The sequence below is a fragment of the Bubalus bubalis genome, chromosome 2 (assembly GCF_019923935.1).
Source record: "Bubalus bubalis isolate 160015118507 breed Murrah chromosome 2, NDDB_SH_1, whole genome shotgun sequence".
NCBI lineage: Eukaryota > Metazoa > Chordata > Mammalia > Artiodactyla > Bovidae > Bubalus > Bubalus bubalis.
Window position 1 is genome coordinate 80,381,735 of NC_059158.1, and position 19,380 is coordinate 80,401,114.

The 19,380-nt window shown below is 39.0% G+C and overlaps 1 protein-coding gene and 1 long non-coding RNA gene across 9 annotated transcripts in view; one reads left to right on the forward strand and one right to left on the reverse strand.

Moving 5' to 3' along the window:
- The window catches only part of STK39 (serine/threonine kinase 39), a 315,683-nt gene extending 308,363 nt beyond the window's left edge, over positions 1 to 7,320 (forward strand). The window contains exon 18 of the mRNA XM_006059958.4: positions 5,770 to 7,320. Within this exon, the coding sequence (XP_006060020.1) occupies positions 5,770 to 5,844 (75 nt within the window). The 3' untranslated portion in view covers positions 5,845 to 7,320. The remainder of the gene's footprint in view (positions 1 to 5,769) is intronic.
- The window catches only part of LOC102411733, a 97,197-nt gene continuing 81,427 nt past the window's right edge, over positions 3,611 to 19,380 (reverse strand). For 2 of the 8 annotated variants that reach the window (XR_006547539.2, XR_006547533.2), the window contains exons 6-13: positions 11,762 to 11,863; positions 10,621 to 10,708; positions 10,055 to 10,191; positions 8,143 to 8,247; positions 6,788 to 6,877; positions 5,523 to 5,622; positions 4,326 to 4,405; positions 3,611 to 4,192 (exon numbers count right to left, since the gene is read on the reverse strand). This is a non-coding gene — a long non-coding RNA (uncharacterized LOC102411733). Of the gene's footprint in view, positions 4,193 to 4,325; positions 4,406 to 5,522; positions 5,623 to 6,787; positions 6,878 to 7,395; positions 7,466 to 8,142; positions 8,248 to 10,054; positions 10,192 to 10,620; positions 10,709 to 11,173; positions 11,362 to 11,761; positions 11,864 to 19,380 lie in introns of all 8 variants that reach the window. The other 6 variants (XR_006547543.2, XR_006547541.2, XR_006547542.2 and 3 more) reach the window with 5 other exon arrangements.

Sequence of the window (19,380 nt, forward strand, 5' to 3'; positions counted from 1 at the left end):
GTTCTTTTTCATTGTGGTTTATCAAAGGATACTGAATATAGTTTTCTGAGCTATACAGTAGGAATAAGTATATTTGTTGTTTGTTCCTTCTATATATAGCAGCTTACATCTGCTAAATCTGCTCACCCCAGCCTCCAACCCTCCCCCAACTCATTGTCCCTTGGCAACCATCGGTCTGTTCTCTCTATGCCTGATTCTGTTTCTGTATCCAAGATATGTTCGTTGGTGTCATATTTTAGATTTCACATATAAGTGTTATGGTATGGTGTTTGTCTTTCTGACTTCGCTTAGTATGATCATCTCTAGGTCCACTCATGTTGCTGCAAATGGCATTCAGTTCAGTTCAGTTGTGTCTGACTCTTTGCGACCCCATGAATCGCAGCACGCCAGGCCTCCCTGTCCAACACCATCTCCCGGAGTTCACTCAAACTCATGTCCATAGTTCATTCTGTTTTCTGGCTCAGTAGTATTCCATCGTGTATATGCGCCACATCTTCTTTACCCATTCATCTGTCAGTGGACATTCAGGCTGTTTCCATGTGCTGGCGATTGTGAATAGCGCTGCTCTGAACCTAGGGGTGCAGGTATCTTTTTGGATTAGAGTTTTGTGTGGATTTGTACCCAGAAGTGGGATTGCTGGGTCACATGGTAGTTCTATTTTTAGTGTTCTGAGGGCCTCCGTACTATTTTCCATGGTTGCTTTGACAACAGCATAGGAGAGTTCCGTTTTCTCCACACTCTGTCTAGCATTTGTTACTTGTAGGCTTTTGAATGATGGACATTCTGACTGGTGTGAGCTGGTACATTTCTCTAATAATTAGTGATGTTGAACAGATAGCAGTTTTATATGCATTTTGGTAATTAATGGCCAAAGAGCCTGATTTATCAAGGCTGACTGATTAAGGTGATATTTCCCAAAGTACATGTAAAGCCAGGACTCAAATGATATAAAAAGTAGCTGAGAGTATTAACTTACTCCTCCTGCTGAAAGTGTCAGTTCAAGAAGGTCCATGTAGCAGCTCTGTCTCCTATTCCGTCTGAAACAATGGTTCTGCAAAGTGTGGTCTTCAGAGAGATAGTGGCAGCTTCACCTGGAACCTTTATAAAAATGTGAATTCTGGGGTTCCATCCCAGGCCTGAGGAATCAGAATCTGGAGGGAATCAGGCATAGGAACCTGTGTTAACACACCCTCGGGTGATTCTGATGCTAAAGTTTGGGAACCATGGCTCTAAAGGAAAGGGGACGCTAGGGTAGAACAGAGGTTCTCAAACTCCACTGACTCACCTGGGGAGCTCAGAAAATCCCAGTGCCTAGGCCACACCCCAGACCAATTCAGTCACAGCTTCTGGAGTGGACATGGGCACGGGTATGTTTTCAAACTCTCCTGGTGGTTCCAAAGTGCACCCAGGCTGGCAGTGGAGGGAATTCTTAGGATTGACGTTGGACAGCCACATCTTAAGCTCCTCCACACGATGAAGGCCACACCTGCTGGTCTGGTGGGCACGTTCAGGAACCAGAGTTCAGACGCTTGAGTGGCATAGTGGTGTTACACCACCACGGTAAGTTCCTGGTAACGTGTACATTTCCTTTGAAGTGGAGGTTCTCTAAGTGTGGGTCCTGAACTTCTGGGGTTCCTTGAGACTTCTTTTTTAAGGGATCCTGAATGTTCATTAGAACACTAAGATGTTACTTGGCTTTTTCCATAGTGTTAACATTGGTGTAAAAGCCACTGTGGTCAAACCTAGTAATGTTGGCAGAAACCAAAGCAGAAACATCAAACTGTAGTAATAGCCATCATCTTGAAAGCACTCATTCTATCACTCCATAAATAAATAAAAATTTAAAAAGTAAGTGCAACTGGCTTAAATCCCCACTTGAGAACACATCTTTTTAATATTCTGTGTGATGAGATGGGAAGCATTTCTTCAGTACTTAAGTGTGATGGTTGTCTCGAGGGAAAGCACTGGTGAGATTGAGTTGTGAGCCAAACTAGCCCTTTTTTTTTTTTTTTTTTTTTCATGGAACATCACTTTTACTTTGAAGAACAGCTGAGAAACATTGGCTCTTCAGACTAGGGATCTGGCAGACATTTGTTTCAAAATGAACCCAGTAAGCCTGACACGTCAAGGAAAACTATGGACAGTATTTGTTGTCAATAAGAAATTTCACATTTCAAGCAAAAAACAGGATTTTAGAAAACTTGTATCTGCCGTAGTAAGTTTGACAGACACCCCCACACCCACAACCCTACCCCCAGTATTTAAAGCCTTATCTGATGAGATTGGTAATAATAATGTATTGATACTGTGTAATATGTCAACATTTGGAACATTTGCTAGCTCAGTGATGCTGAAAAATTATACATGGGTAAAAGATCCATTAAAATAGACCGATGTTTACCATAACATTTATGAAAAGTTTAACATGTTGGTTTTACATTTTATATTGCAACTAAGCTTTATGAAAATAGCATTTGGAAAGTTTTGGCATAGTGACAAATGATGTCCACAATTATTTGGAAAGGCTGTTAAGATACTCTCCCCTTTTCCAACTAGATATTTGTGAGAGACTGGATTTTCTTTGTATACTTTAAGGAAAACAGCAGTTGAGTGACTGTGCCTGCAGGTGTGAGAATCTGGCCATTTTTATTAAGCAAAACATTTGAGATTTGAGAAAGTGTAAAAAGCAGTGCCACTCTTAATTTTGTTTGGGGAAACTGCATGCAGTGGGCTTATTTCTGTAATGTTTAATGAATCAGTAACTGAATACTTTAGAAACATCTTTTATTTTCTAAGACAGTAAATACAACATAACCTAAACATATTTTGTTTTAAAATAGATTCAATACTTTAACATTACTAAAAATACTTTTATTGAAGTTGATTTACAATGTGTTAATTTCTGCTGTACAGCAAAGTGATTGAGTTATATATACACACACACATTCTTTCCTATTATGGTTTATTATAGAATATTGATTGTAAGCTCTCTCTGCTATAAAGTAGATCCTTGTTTTTCTACATGTAATAGTTTTGCTAACCCCAAGCTCCCAATCTATCACTCGCCCACCTCTCATTCCCCTTGGCAACCACAAGTCTTTATGTCTGTGAGTCTGTTTATGTGTTGTAGATAACAGACTGGGACTGTTATCTACAATGGTGGGAATGGGATTGCTGGATTGTAGGGTAGGTAATTCTATTTTTGCTTTTCTGAGAACCCTCTATACTGGTTTCCACAGTGACTACAACAACTTATATTTCCACCAACAGTGTAGGAGGGCTCCCTTTTCTCCATACTCTAGCATTTGTGGCTGTTCTGACTGGTATGAGGTGGTACATCATTGTAGATTCGTATTTCTCTAGTAATTAGTGATGCTGAGCATCTCTTCGTGTGGTTATTGGCCATTTGTATTTCTTTGGAAAAATCTCTATTTAGGTCCTCTGCCCATTTTTTGATTGGATTTTTTGTTTCTTTGAGTTCTTTGTATACTAGAACTTAAACCCTTGTCGGTGGCATCGTTTGCAAATATTTTACCCCGTTCCGTAGGTTATCTTTTCATTTTGTTTATGATTTTCTTTACTGTGCAAAAGCTTCTAAGTTTAAGTCACATTTGTTTATATAAATATTTAATATTTCTAAGTACAATAAATACAATCCACGTGGACATATCATTTGGAGTTCTTGATAAAGTTTGAGAACTGCTGCCTTAAGGGTTTCTGGTCTCTTTTGTGGCGATTTCAGTATCATTTGCTTGTTGTCCTCATGATCATTTTTCAGGCCACAAAGAGGTAAGGATTTAAGAGGATTTAAGGCCTCTGCTTTAAGAGGCTTAAATCAGAGCTAGCAACATGGAGGAGGGAAGGCTGAGTGTCCTGAAGCAAAGCCAGTCACCTGGCCTGTGCCTCTTTGCCAGGAGACAGAACCTAGAATGGGACATGACCTCACTATACCCACATAATCACTGCTTTGGTTACACAAATTCTCACTTTCATTACTCTTCACCACAAGGACTTAGTTTTTATTTCTAGCTATTTTCAGCTTCTGCTAGTCACAGCTAGATACAGCTTTCAAATGCATGGATGTGGCTTCACACTTGTTAAAAGCAACAGTTTGGCCTCAGATGTTTGTCAGTTTTCTACACAGATCATCTCTGCCCCCATCAGGGAGTTGAGAAAGTGCTGTTAGCAATAGCTACAAGGAGAGAAGAAGGGAAGGTTTAGGAAGAGATGTCAAGAAACGAGTACGAGAAGATTGGTCGGGTGGCGGGGGAGGGCGGGGTGGCGGTGGTGGTAAAGGTCACAGCGTTGGTGTGATAAATACCCACCAGAAATCTCAGCTGAGAAGCCGTTTCTGCCAGTGCTGCTTCCTTAGCAGTGATAAGGAGAGCTTCTGATCTTTCTGCCCCTGGCAATGCAAACAATGAAAATTGTACTTTATCTGTCAGTTGAAACTAGAGACAGGCACAAAGTAAATTATTTAAATGTTAGCTAATATTCCTACTCTTTAGGCTATGGATTTTCTTATTAAGCATAACTGCTCACACTGAATGTTAAGGATAATTATTTCAAATATTCAAGTTATATGTTCTAATTAGCTGCCTATTTTAAAGGAAAATGCTGGGGTTGGCAAAGGGCTGAGTGTCTGTAGTGTTTTGGAACGGTGCTAAACGGCTTCACTGTGAGGATTGGAAAGGGCTTTGGACCCTGGGAAACTAGCTGTTTTCACCATTATTTAGCAGGCGGTCAGCCAAGAAAAGGTTCCTATGTCCCGTTGGTAATTAATTGCCCATTCCCAGACATTCAAACTTTTCTCACCCCACGTAATGTCCAGTTCTGATTTATGTACTACTGTAGAGGCAATTTAGAATGGTGGTCTGAGTACTCTGTGTGTCTATAGGCTAGTTCCTCAGTCGTGTCCGACTCTTTGCGACCCCATGGACTGTAGCCCACCAGGCTCCTCTGTTCATTAAATTCTCCAGGCAAGAATACTGGCAGTGGGTAGCCATTTCCTTCTCCAGGAGATCTTCCCAACCAGGGTTCGAACCTGCGTCTCCTGCATTGCAGGCAGATTCTTTACTATTGAGCCACCATATAGGAAAGGGAGGTAAAGAGGAGAATAAGTTGTAAATTAGGGCCAGTGAGAATTTTGATGGGCAAGGGCTTAGTTACAGTTTCTTTGAATTTTGACATAATAAAATACTTTGCATTCTGTAATCTGGGCCACTTTTAAGGCACTAAATATGTCCTAAAGTTTTACAAATTCTGTTATAGAAAAATATGGTACCTTTCCCTGTAAAAATTACTCATATTTAAACAACAGTTGTCTATCATGAGCCATTCTACTACTTGGTGACCTTTTTTTTCCTGACCAGTTTGACAGAGATGATGATTTTGGTAAAAACCAACTTACCCTTGAGTGTGGCCTATTAGATCTCTTCTGCTCATTTTCATAATAGTCTTTTAAAAGTAAGGCATATTTAAAACTACATTTTACATAGGAGTTGTTGAGAATATGTATGTACCTTCCCGGCGGTTCCATTTCATGGGCAGCAAAGCCTCTCGCCTCTGTCCTCAATGGGCTTGATGATCAGATTTCTCAGAGCAGTTGACACCCAGGAGTCACTGAAGAAAGGGATTCTTAGCATGTCTGCTGGCGGAGATGGAACCCCTGGCCCCACAGACTGCACATGGACCCGCCTTCCCACGAACAACTTTGTAAAAGGCCGCTACCAACCAGCCGGCACTGAGGCTTGCTTTTTACCTTTTCAGGCTTCTGGCTGTGATGGGTCGGAGATCCCCGACGAAGTGAAGCTGATCGGGTTTGCGCAGTTGAGTGTCAGCTGATACCTGTCCCTTGATGTCGCCCTGATCTGTCATGCCTCCCTTCGCCACACCCTCCCTCCAACCTTTCCTGCCACTTCCTCCCACCCCCTAGCAAAATCAGAGGATTGTGAAGAAGCCGGCTTCAATGTAACGGGATAAAAGAGAATTTTTTTTAAACTTAACAACACTGAGTTCTGCTTTATTCTCTAGCAACCCACAGTATGAGAACAAGCAAATGCCACAGCTGCACGACTGTTGCTCAGTTTTTCAAAATCTATTTAATATCCTCAGCAACCAATTTGGATCTCCCTTAAGTGAAAAGAATCTGAAACACTCAGGTGGTCCGATTTATTGGCAACAAAAGGAATCTTTTCTATCAGAAGCCTATTTCTTCTCTCATTGTTGTCCTTTCTGTTATAATACTTTAATTGTACATCTGACAATACTGCCTCTTATGTTGTATTTAGAAATTAATATACTTATAAAATTAAGATTTATTAGCCAAACTTGAATTCTAGTTTTAAAACTGACTGTGAATTTTATTTTTCATATATTTATGCATTACACACCTTAGCTATAAGAAAGAAAAAAAAAAAACGTTTTTGATTATATATGCTTCCTGCAGTTACTCTTGTTATTTAAACAAAAAACTTCAGGTCTATCTTTCGAGTATTTATAACTTGTGATTTTTGAAATGACTGAATTGGGAACTAGGATGCTTTCTCTCTTGGTTTGCCTGAAAACCAGTTCACAATCTGATTGTCTCCTGGGAGAGGGAGGTGCCTTGTGGGGAAAAAAAAAAAATTCATATTAAGAATGTGCCTGAGGCTGCTTTACTCTGGAATAGTCTCAGATCTAAAATTTCCTCTACATAAAGTGGCATATGTAAGTTTTGCTTCACTGGAACGTTTAGGATGCTCTATAAAATGGCGCCATTCTGTTAGATTGCTAATTATGTACCCACCTCTGATTTGATGTCTCCTGAAATGATAGAATCTGTCGTTCCAAAGGTGATAAACTTGAAAATACCAGAATCCGTGTTTTACTTGAAATTCTGCAGAATACCCAGATAGAGTGAAAAATACTAGAAAGGGTTTTGTGCAATGACTAAAAGGTAAAACGCTGTTAAGTTTCAAGAATAAATACTTTCAACCCAAATCGCCCTCTGCTTGACTATACATTATGGAATAGTAAACCATCAGATTTTTCAAAATTGGAGTCAAAACTTTCAGGGTGGTGGCTCCCAGATGGTACCATTTGCTCTTTCCTAGCTAACCCTAGATATGGCAGCTCTTTAAATGTACTTTAAAAAGCAAATATATATTACTAAGGAAAAAAAAAGTTATTTATAATTGCCTTGTCATAATTGTTAAGGTGTTCTAGAGCCATTTGCATACAACGTAATGTAATTTCATTCCATTCTATTGTTTACACAACAATTACTCAAAGATGACTGCAGAGGTAACAGGACAATAAAAGTGTATTGTTGCACAAAGATAGAGTGTCGCATTGTCTCATTCCTCCCGCTGCAGCGACATTTAGCACTTTCATAAAAGGCCTAGTGAGAATTACCTGGTGAAAAGGGCCCTGGAGGAAGACTAAAGCATCCAGCTAGTCACAGAGAATCAGGCTTGACAATTAGCTTGACAAAAAGAATGAGAGAGATTCACTCTCAATGTAGACAGTCAGTCTATTCGTCAAAAACAAAGGGTTGCCGCAGACAAGTGGGAAGAATTCCTTCCAACCACTAAGGCCAGAATGGTTACAGGACTTGGCCAGGGCCTTTCACAGCTTCTTGGCCTCCTGACATCTGCTGCAGGACTTGTGGCCAAAACAGTGTAAGAAAAAAACCCACACATTCTATTCAGAGTAAAACATACATGAGGAACTATATAGAACTCTGTTTTGCAATACAGTGATGAATAAATGCTATATTTTTTTATGCTCATATTCCCATATGTTTTCTAATGGTATTTGAAGGAGCTTACATATACCCGATACCAAGATAAATTTTTTTTAAGTACATAAATTAAGATGAAGGGTCAGTAAGAACTGGCTACCAAGATAATTGCAAGTGTAAAATTAGGGCACAGAAGCTCATGACGAGGTCCTAGTCAGTCAGCACACAGCCTGGGATTAGAGCTCCCAACCCACAACGGTGAAGAGCAACATCATTTCTCCTTCAAGTAAGGATGAACGCTGATTTTTCCTAGTACTAATGCCTGGAATGAAATTCTTCTAGGAAGTTCGAGTTATGAATTTAGAAACTTAAAAACTCTCAAAGCATTGACCCATATATTCCAGGTTTTGAACACTTACCCTTTCCAGTGCTTTCTGTGGGGGCTCAGATGCAGGGATGTGATGGGAAGTGCTGGTCAGCTAGGAGCTGAGATCATGATCCAAGCAGTTGCTCTCACGTGTGGTCTAGAAAGATATAGCAGTTAAAGTTGAGTGGGCTGAGTAGGGTACATTTCCTTTAGGCAATCCTGTGTGACTATTTCTCCTAATCAAGCTTTTGATTAAACATGACACATTGTGATTCTACTCACTGGCCAAAACCTAAACTTCGCTAAACACAGATACTTGGCATTATTTATTTGGACAGCTCACATGCTCTGGCAAACAGGAGGGTTTACACTTCTTCATAAAATCAAGGGACTCATTTCATACAAACAAAATCTGTCCAGCATCCCCTGTGCTCCGACTGTGGTCAACTTGCAAAGATCTAAAATGGGAGGACATTATCATCTCATTTTAATGTCCATATATTGTTCTTATATGAACATGGTTTTCTGTATATAGGACAACTTTTAGAGACACTTCTAGACTGTGTGTGAAAACAATCTTTTTCCAAAAAATTATTCTTGGAAAGTTAACCCATTTTCCTATGTGTTACATATCTTGCTGCTGCTGCTAAGTCGCTTCAGTCGTGTCCAACTCTGTGCGACCCCATAGACGGCAGCCCAGCAGGCTCCCCCGTCCCTGGGATTCTCCAGGCAAGAACACTGCAGTGGGTTGCCATTTCCTTCTCCAATGCATGAAAGTGAAAAGTGAAAGTGAAGTCGCTCAGTTGTGTCCGACTCTTCGTGACCCCATGGACTGCATGCAGCCTACCAGGCTCCTCTGTCCATGGGATTTTCCAGGCAAGAGTACTGGAGTGGGGTGCCATTGCCTTCTCCCGTTACATATCTTATATGCTGGTAAATATGGTAGCTCTTCATGCCTCTTCATGTTAGAGTAGGGTGAAGTAGTAGTCTTTTGGGGAAGAGTCAAGAATTCCCTCAAAAAACAAATCTAATCCCATATAAAATCCTAGCAAAGGAATTATTTTTTTCAATCAGAATTTTCACTCAACAATGCATCTGTGACCTGTTTCATGTTAAGCAACATACTTTCCTGGTTAACCTTCCAAAGTTAAGTTGGCAAGCAGAATCTACAACTAAGTAATTACAGAGATGGTGAAAATAACCAATTAGCACTGGAGGGAGGACTTTGCCAGAAATTAGGATTCATATTTGACAGTAAATGATCTGAGGTCTTTTTTTGCCCTAGAGATATATTGGATAAGAGAAGCTATTGCTTAGGCCCATTGAATTTGTTATAGTAAAGTGATATGATCAGCTTAAATTTATCCATACCTACAGTAGAAGTATAGAGAGCATACTTCTGGCTTATCCAAAAGTGGCTTTATCCAATTATGATACAATTAAAGGAACTCAAACATACCCTCATTTTTCTGTTGCACACATTTGTCTAATCTACCCATTTCATACTCTCACCAGGATATTAAAGGGCAGGGTTGGGCGTTAAGTGGTGTGCCAAGGTGGGTGGTGCTAAAACATACCCTTAGGGCCAGAATGTCCCAACCTAGAAAAGAGGTCTACCACTAGGCAGAATTGCCATAATCAGATGGTTTTCAAGTGACAATTTCCATTGCATATTGGCATGAACTAAAATTTTAAGTAATGAGGTTTGATCATAAGAGTATTCCCTTTAAGTGGATAAAATACTTCCTGGAGTTAGGTATTTAGAATGTGTACTACCAAGAATGAGTCAACTGTTTAATGCATGTAAAGAGTGGAGACTGTAAAGGCATATGTTTAAAATATGACTAAATGACTGACTCCCTCAGGGACCCTAGATACAATATCAGTTAACACCCAAAACATCACAAAAAAAGGAACTGGCACTCCACTGGAATAGACAAGCCATAAAAAATAGCAAAAAGTACCTGTTTCCAAAATGTCTCAGTGATTGCCTCAATGCTTTTTTGCCACAGAGAAAAAGCATGGTCCAATAACAATGATGCTTCTTTACCTGTCTTCTTACACCTTATTCAACAAACCTAACCATGGCTAGTTTAGACACCTAAGAACAGAAGAAAAATTTGCACAATTAGCTTATCAGGTACTGTGCATCTATGCCAAGCCAATGGATGCTTGAGGAAAAATACATAATACTTCCCCTAATGAATTACAGCCTACAAAATGAGCATCATTAGCTGAAGGGGTTTATTGAACCTGTATAATTTAGCTCATAACTCAAAGGGCAAGGAATATTAAGAATTACAATCTTATGCTATTATTTGGATTTGTTACAGAATGAAGAAAGGTCAGTAATAGAATAACGATTCCTGTAGTGTATTTATCGCTTATGTAGAATACTGGCTTGAGAAACCAAGATTTGTAATTTATCACAGAAGAAACCAGCTTATTGTTTAGGTAGACCGTTCAGTAAACTAATGACTCTATAAGAGGAGGAGATCAAGATGGTGGAGTAGGAGGACATGGAGCTCACCTCCCCCCATGAAGACATCAAAAATGTGAGCAGTTCTCACTGGAAACAAACTGGAGACTGGCAGAAGGAGTATTCAGCATCCGAAAGGCTGTAAGAAAGATCCACACAGAGTCGGGATCAGGAAGGGAAGAGAAGCAATCAGGGCAGGACCTGCGCCCCTGGAGGGGAACACAGAAGAGGAGGGGGCTTACACCCTTCCTGGGGAGTGAGGAGTTTGAACCATGTATCAGGCACCCCATCCCTGGGGTCCAACACTGGAAGGAAAAGTCTCATGGCAGATTTGAACATAAGTGAGACTGACAGTGGGGCTGTCAGAAATCTAGACCACTCTTAAGAAATGCACACACACTCTTACTCCCTCAACGAGGCAGAGGAAGCAGACTGAGAGGACCCCAGGCTTTGCCTGGTTTTCTGTAACTGCCCTCGTGCAGGCCCAGGCCAAGCTGAGCACCCACCATGGTTCCTCTTGCTCTGCAGAGCAGCTCCATACTAAGGCAAAGGCTACGGCAGCTAAGGTGAGTGCCCAGCTGTCAGGAACAGAGTCAGCTCAGACCTGGCAAGGCATCCACCCTGGTGGTCACAGGGGTGAAAGGTCAGTGCTCTGGCCAGAGGTGGGATCACTCCAGCACACGCTGTGGCCCGTCTTGCTCCACAGCACAGCTTCCCACTAGAGCAAAGGCTGCTGGTTCTGGAGAGTGCTTTGCCATGGAGGATGGTGCCAACCTGGATCCAGCACTGTACCTGAACAGGGAGAGGGTGACCATTACCGGCACCTGCAGAGGCAGCAGTCTGGAGCTCTGACTGTCATGCCTGGACCATGCCACCTCACACCCTGGCCTGTACAGGGCACATGCTCCAACAGTGCTCCCTTATGAGGCAAAGGTGCCAATGCTGGGAGGGGGAGAGCACACACTGAGGGAACAGAACCAGCTCTGACTTGACCCTCGGGGCTTCTGGTGTAGCAACTTTGGACGCGCTCCTATCCCTTGACAGGATGCTGTTGGCCACTGAGCAGAGAAGTCCCCCTCTCACATCTGGCTCTAGCTCTAACCCTCCCCCATCTCTGCCATCTCCAGCTCCACCTCCTAGCAATAGTGATCACTGCCAGCCTACCCAGAGGAGAAATGTGACTCGAACTCACTTCAGACACAACTCGCTCATCAAAGCCACCAGGCACAGGCAGACTGCACAAGGACGCTCCCACACAAGGACCCCATTCAGGACCAGGATAGGTAACCTTTATCTAATTTCAGAGAGAAAAAGATAAGCAAAATGAGAAGACAGAGAAACTTGTTTCAAATAAAAGAACAAGAAAGGGGAAAAAACCCTGAAAAAAGGAATTAAACGGATACACAATTTACTAGTTCAGAGAATTAGTAATAATGTTAACTGAATTAGGGAAAATAACAGAGGAACATAGTGTGAACTATAACAAGGGACTGCTGCTGCTGCTGCTAAGTCGCTTCAGTCGTGCCTGACTCTGTGCGACCCCATAGACGGCAGCCCAGCAGGCTCCCCCGTCCCTGGGATTCTCCAGGCAAGAACACTGCAGTGGGTTGCCATTTCCTTCTCCAATGCCTGAAAGTGAAAAGTGAAAGTGAAGTCGCTCAGTCGTGCCCGACTCTTAGCGACCCCATGGACTGCAGCCTACCAGGCTCCTCCATCCATGGGATTTTCCAGGCAAGAGTACCAGAGTGGGGTGCCATTGCCTTCTCCAAACAAGGGACTAGAAAGTAAAAAAGAACCAATCAGAACTAAAGAGTATGATAAATGAAAACACACTAGAAGGAATTAACAGCAAACCAACTGATACAGAACACCTGATCTGGAAAATAGAATAATGGAGATCACTCAATTAGGATAACAAAAAGAAAACAAATTTTTGAAATTAAAACAGTTTAAGGAACATTTGGGACAACATCATGTATATCAACATTGGCATTATTAGGGTTCCAGAAGGAGAAGAGAGAGCAAAAGGGGTTTAAAATGTATTTAGTGAAATTATGGTTGAAAAGTTCCTGAATCTGAAGAAGGAAACACATCCAGGTACAGGAAGAACAGAGTCCCAAACAAGATGAATCCTAAAAGATTCACATCTAGGCATCAAAATTAAAATGGCAAAAGTTAGTGAGAGAATTCTAAAGACAGCAAGAGAAAAGCAAGGAGTCACATACAAGGCAACCCTCATAAGGCTATGAGAGATTTTTTCTGCAGAAGCACTGCAGGCCAGAAGGGAATGGCATAACATGTTTAAAGTGTGGAAACGGATAATCTCAGCAAGATTATCATTCAGAAGAGATAGAGTTCATCAGTACTAAACCAGCCCTAAAAGACATGTTAAAGGGTCTTGTATAAGTAAAAAAGAAAAGGCTACAACAAGAAGTTAGAATCTATAGGAAAGGAAAAATCCTACTAAGTAAAGAAAAATACATAGTAAAGGTTGTGGATCAACCACTTGAATAAGCTAGGACAAAGATTGAAAGAGAACCGTAAAATCAACTATAACTACAAAGTTAAAAGGTAAACATGATGATATAAAATACGGCATCAAAAATACAAAACATGGGGGAGGGGAGTAAAAAAACATAGATCTTTTAGAAGGCGTTTGAAGTTAAATGACTTTAAAACAAGTAGATAATAGGCACACATCAACATATATGAGCCCCATAATAATCACAAATCAAAAACCTACAGCAGATACACACAACCTAAAGTGAAAGGAACACAAACATACCATTAAAGAAAATCATCAAACCATAAGGGAAGAAACTCAAAGAAAAACAGAACAGAGAAGAACTATAAAACAACTGGAAAACAATTAACAAAATGGCAGTAAGTACATATCTATCAATAACCATTTTTAAAAGTCAGTTGACTAACTGCTCCAATTAAAATGGCTAATTAGATTAAAAGATAAGACATGCTGCTTACAAGAGATTCACTACAGAGCTAAAGGCACACAAAAAATGATGAGGAGATGGAAAAACATATTTCATGCAAATCGAAATGACAAGAAAGCCACAGTAGCTCATACCAGATACAGTAGACTTTAAAGCAGTCTACACAATTAAAATAAATAAATATAAATAAAACACAGTCTACAACAAAAGACAAAAACAGAAGGACATTATATAATAATAAAAAGATCAATACAAGAAGGGGATAAAACATTTGTGAACACCTATTGTAAGAGCACCTAAATATACAGAGCAAATATTAATGGACATAAAGGGAGAAATGGACAATAATGCAATAATTGGGGAAGATTTTAATACCCCACTTACATCAGTGGATAGATCAACCAAACAGAAAACCAATACAAAAACAGTTTTTTTCTTTAAATTTTTTTTAACATTTAATTTTGTATTGAGGTGTAGCTGACTAGCAATGCTGTGAGTTTCAGGTGAACAGTGAAGGGGCTCAGCCAGACACATGCATGTATCCATTCTTCCCCAAACTCCTCCCAGACTTAGAGAACAAACTTATGGTTGCCTCTACACACTGCTATATTTAAAATGGATAACCAAAAAGGACCAACTGTATAGCACATGGAACTCTGCTCAATGTTTTGAGGCAGTCTGGGTAGGTGGCAAAAACAGTAGTTTAAAATGACACATTAGACTAGCTGGACTCCATAGATGTTTATAGGGCATTACATCCCCAAACAGCAGAATACACATTCTTTTTTAGTGCATTTGGAATGTTGCCCAGGATATATCATGTCCTATGCTACAAAACCAGTCTCAATAAATTTAAGAGGATAGAAATTCTATCAACCATCTTTTTCCTGACCACAATGGTATGAAACTAGGAATAAATTACAGGAAGAAAAATGGGAAAAACACAAACACATCAAGACTAAACTACATGCTACTAAATTAGATAAGTGATAAGGACCTACTGTATAGCACAGGGAACTCTAATCAATACTCTAATGGCTTATGGGGAAAAGAATCTTTTAAAAAAAAGAGTGGATACATGTATGTGTATAACTGATTCACTTTGCTATACACCCAAAACTAACACAACATTGTAAATAAACTACACTCCAAAAAATGAAAACAAAACTCCAGACCAAGTAATGAGTACATGAAGAAATTTAAAAGGAAATCAGAAAATACCTTAAGACAAGTAAAAATAAAAACACAACTTCCCAAAATCTATGCGATGCAGCAAAAACAGTTCTAAGAGGGAAATTTATAGTGATACAGGCCTACCTCAAGAAACAAGAAAAATTAGAAATAAACCTAATATAACTTCTAAAGTAATCTGTAAAAGAATAAACAAAGCCCAAAGTCACCAGAAAAAAAAAAAAAAAACAGATTCAGAGAGAGAATGAACAACAGAGAAACAAAAAAATAATATAGAGGCCAAAAAAAAAAAAGATCAGTGAAACCAAGAGCTGTTTTTTTTTTAAAGATAAAATTCATAAGGGTCATCAATAAAAACACAGGATCCAAGTAAACTGAAAAAGAAACGAGTCAATATAATGGAGATAAGATGGGTAAGTTTCTAGAACTATACAATCTTCCAAGATGATTGTAATCAGGAAGAAACAGACAATCTAAACAGATCAATCAATAGTAGTAACACTGAATTTGTAATTAAAAAATACCTCCCAGCAAACACAAGTCCAGGATCAGACAGCTTCACAGGAGAATTGTACCAAACATTTATAAAAGAAATACCTTTCTCAAACTCATTTTTATGAGACCCTCATACCAAAATCAGTTCAACATCCCTGATGAAGAGAGATGCAAAAGTCCTCAAAGAAATATTAAGCAAACTGAATTCAACAATACATTAAAAGGATCATACACCATTATTAAGTTGGATTTATCCCAAGGATACAAGGGAGATTGAAGCTCCACAAGTTAGTCAATGTGATATGTCATATTAACAAACAGTTAAAATCATATGATTATATCGATTGTTGCAGAAAAAGTATTTGACAAAGTTCAACATCTATTAATGATAAAAACTCTCAACAAAGTGGGTATAGTGGGAATGTACCTCAACATAATAAAAAACAAACCACGTCATACTCAATGGTGAAAAACTGAAAACATTTTTTCTAAGATCAGGAACAAGCAAAGGATGTCTACTCTTGTCACTTTTATTCAATATAAGAGCAATTAGGCAAGAAAAAACTAAAAGGCATCCAAATTGGAAAGAAAGAAGTAACACTGTCACTATTTGAAGATGACATAATACAATATATATGAAACCCTAACAAAAACTATAAGAATAAATGCATTCAGTACAATTGCAGGATACATGACATACAGAAGTCTGTTGTTTTTCTATACACTAATAATGAACTTTCAGAGAAAGCAAGAAAATAGTCCAGTTTAAAATCACATGAAATATACTAAGGCACCTAGAAAGAACCTTAACTAAGGAAGTGAAAGGCCTATGTTCTGAAAACTATAAAACATTAGGGACAAGTTGAAGATGATACAAAAAAATGGAAAGATATTTCATGTTCATAGATTGGAAGAATTAATATTGTCAAATGTTCATACTAACCAAAGCAATATACAGATTTAGTGAAATATCTATCAAAATGCCCAGGGCATTTTTCACATAAGTAGAACAAATCATCCTAAAATTTATATAGAACCACAAAAGTCCCCAAATACCCAAAGAAATGTTGAGAAAAAGAACAAAACTGGAGGATCACACTCCCTGACTTCAGACTATACTTCAAAGCTATAGTAACTGAAACAGTATGGTATTGGCACAAAAACAGATATATAAATCAAGGGGGACAGAATAAAGAGCCCAGAAATAAACTCACACAGTTTGGATCAATTAATCTACAACAAAGGAAGCAAGAATTTACAATGGGGAAAAGACAGGCTTTTCAGTAAGTGCTGCTGGTAAAACTGGACAGCTACATGTAAAAGAATAAATTAGAGTATTTTCTCACATCATATACATAAATAAACTCAAAATGGATTAAACCAAAATGTAAGACCAGAAACCATAAAACTCTGAGAAGAATACACTGAACAATCTTTGACATAAACAGTAATATTTGGATCTGTCTTTAAAGTGAAGGAAACAAAAGCAAAAACAAACAAATGGGACCTAGTTAAACTTAAGAGCTTTTGCAGAGCAAAGAAAACCATCAACAAAATAAAAAGTCAATCTACTGAATGAAAGAAAATATTTCCAAATGACATGACTGATAAGGAGTTAATATCCAAAATATATATGAAGAGCTCATACAATTAAATATTTAAAGAAGCAATTAAAAATGGACAAAAGATAAGAACAGACATTTTTCCAAAGAAGATATATAGATGGCCAACAGGTACATGTAAAGATGCTTAACAGTGCTAGTCAGAGAAATTCAAATCAAAACCACAATGAGATATCACCTCATACCTGTCAGAATGGCTACCATCAAAAAGTATACAAATTACAAATGTTGGCGAGGATGTAAAGAAAAGGGAACCCTAATATAACATTGGTGGGATGATAAATTAGCACAACTACTAATGGTTGTGCATATGGAAACCACTAATGGTTTCCATAGTGCAACCACTATGGAAAATGACATGGAGGTTCCTCAGAAAACTAAAAGTAGAACATATGATTCATCAATTCCATTCCTGGGTGCATATCCAAAGAAAACAAAACCATAATTTGAAAAGATGCCTGTTCATAGCAGCTTTATTTATTATAATAGCTAAGATATGGAAGCAGCCTAAGCGTCCATCTATAGATGAATGGATAAACGGAATATTACTCAGTCATGAAAAAGAATGAAAATTTGCATTCGTGACATATGGCATTTGCAATAACTTGGATGGATCTGCAGAGTATTATGCTTAGTGAGATATATAAGACAGAGAAAGACAAATACTGTATGTTATTCAGTTCAGTTCGGTTTAGTCGCTCAGTCGTGTCTGACTCTTTGTGACCCATGAATGGCAGCACACCAGGGAGTTCACCCAAACTCACGTCCATCGAGTCAGTGATGCCATCCAGCCATCTCATCCTCTGTAGTCCCTTTCTCCTCCTGCCCCCAATCCCTCCCAGCATCAGAGTCTTTTCCAATGAGTCAACTCTTCGCATGAGGTGGCCAAAGTACTGGAGTTTCAGCCTCAGCATCATTCCTTCCAAAGAAATCCCAGGGCTGATCTCCTTCAGAATGGACTGGTTGGATCTCCTTGCAGTCCAAGGGACTCTCAAGAGTCTTCTCCAACACTACAGTTCAAAAGCATCAATTCTTCAGTGCTCAGCCTTCTTCACAGTCCAACTCTCACATCCATACATGACCACAGGAAAAACCATAGCCTTGATTAGATGGACCTTTGTTGGCAAAGTAATGTAAGTTATTACTTGTATATGAAATCTAAAGAATAAAATGAATGAATATAACAAAACAGAAGTAGACTCACAGATATATGGAACAAACTAGTGGTTGCCAATGGGAGGAGAGAAAGCAGGAGGAGCAAAACAGGGGTAGGGGATTAGAGGTACAAATACTATGTATAAAATAAATAAGCTGCACAGGTACGCTGTACAGCACAAGGAATACAGTACAATATTTTATAATGACTTTAAATGGGCTACAGTCTATAAAAATATTGAATCACTCTTATACACCTGAAACATATAATGTAAATCAACTGTACTTAAATTTAAAAAGTAAATTAAAATGATATAGAAGATAGAAGAAAAATACAAGCACGTCACATATTGGGATACCAATGCTACTGTGGCATATTTTGGGAAATGCCTGAATTCAGATACCATGCTCTTATTTTACCATTCTAGAATACTATATTGGAGAAGGCAATATGAAGCTTGATCATATACATAATCAAATTTGATTCACATGTTAGTCCTGTGATAATGTGTACTTTTACACCGAGGAACAATGTAAGATCTATTTTTTATTGTGGGCTGTAGTCAAAAAGATGAAAAGTCACTGTTTTAAGCTATTTTAAATGTTTGTTCTTGATGTTACCTGCAGGCAAAAGCAACTCTGATGAGCAATTTAAATCATCTCATTTAATCTCAAACTACTGTATTGATTAGGTTTTAGTATCCTGTCTTAAAGATGAAAAAACTAGGGCTCAGAAATACTAAGTTGCCCAACATAATACAGTAAGTATTGTAATATAAAACAGGAATTTGAATACAGGGAGAAATATCAATAACCTCAGATATGCAGATGACACCACCCTTATGGCAGAAAGTGAAGAGGAACTAAAAAGCCTCTTGATGAAAGTGAAAGAGGAGAGTGAAAAAGTTGGCTTAAAGCTCAACATTCAGAAAACGAAGATCATGGCATCTGGTCCCATCACTTCATGGGAAATAGATGGGGAAACAGTGGAAACAGTGTCAGACTTTATTTTTCTGGGCTCCAAAATCACTGCAGATGGTGACTGCAGCCATGAAATTAAAAGACGCTTACTCCTTGGAAGGAAAGTTATGACCAACCTAGATAGCATATTGAAAAGCAGAGACATTACTTTGCCAACAAAGGTCCATCTAGTCAAGGCTATGGTTTTTCCTGTGGTCATGTATGGATGTGAGAGTTGGACTGTGAAGAAAGCTGAGCACCGAAGAATTGATGCTTTTGAACTGTGGTGTTGGAGAAGACTCTTGAGAGTCCCTTGGACTGCAAGGAGATCCAACCAGTCCATTCTGAAGGAGAGCAGCCCTGGGATTTCTTTGGAAGGAATGATGCTAAAGCTGAAACTCCAGTTCTTTGGCCACCTCATGCGAAGAGTTGACTCA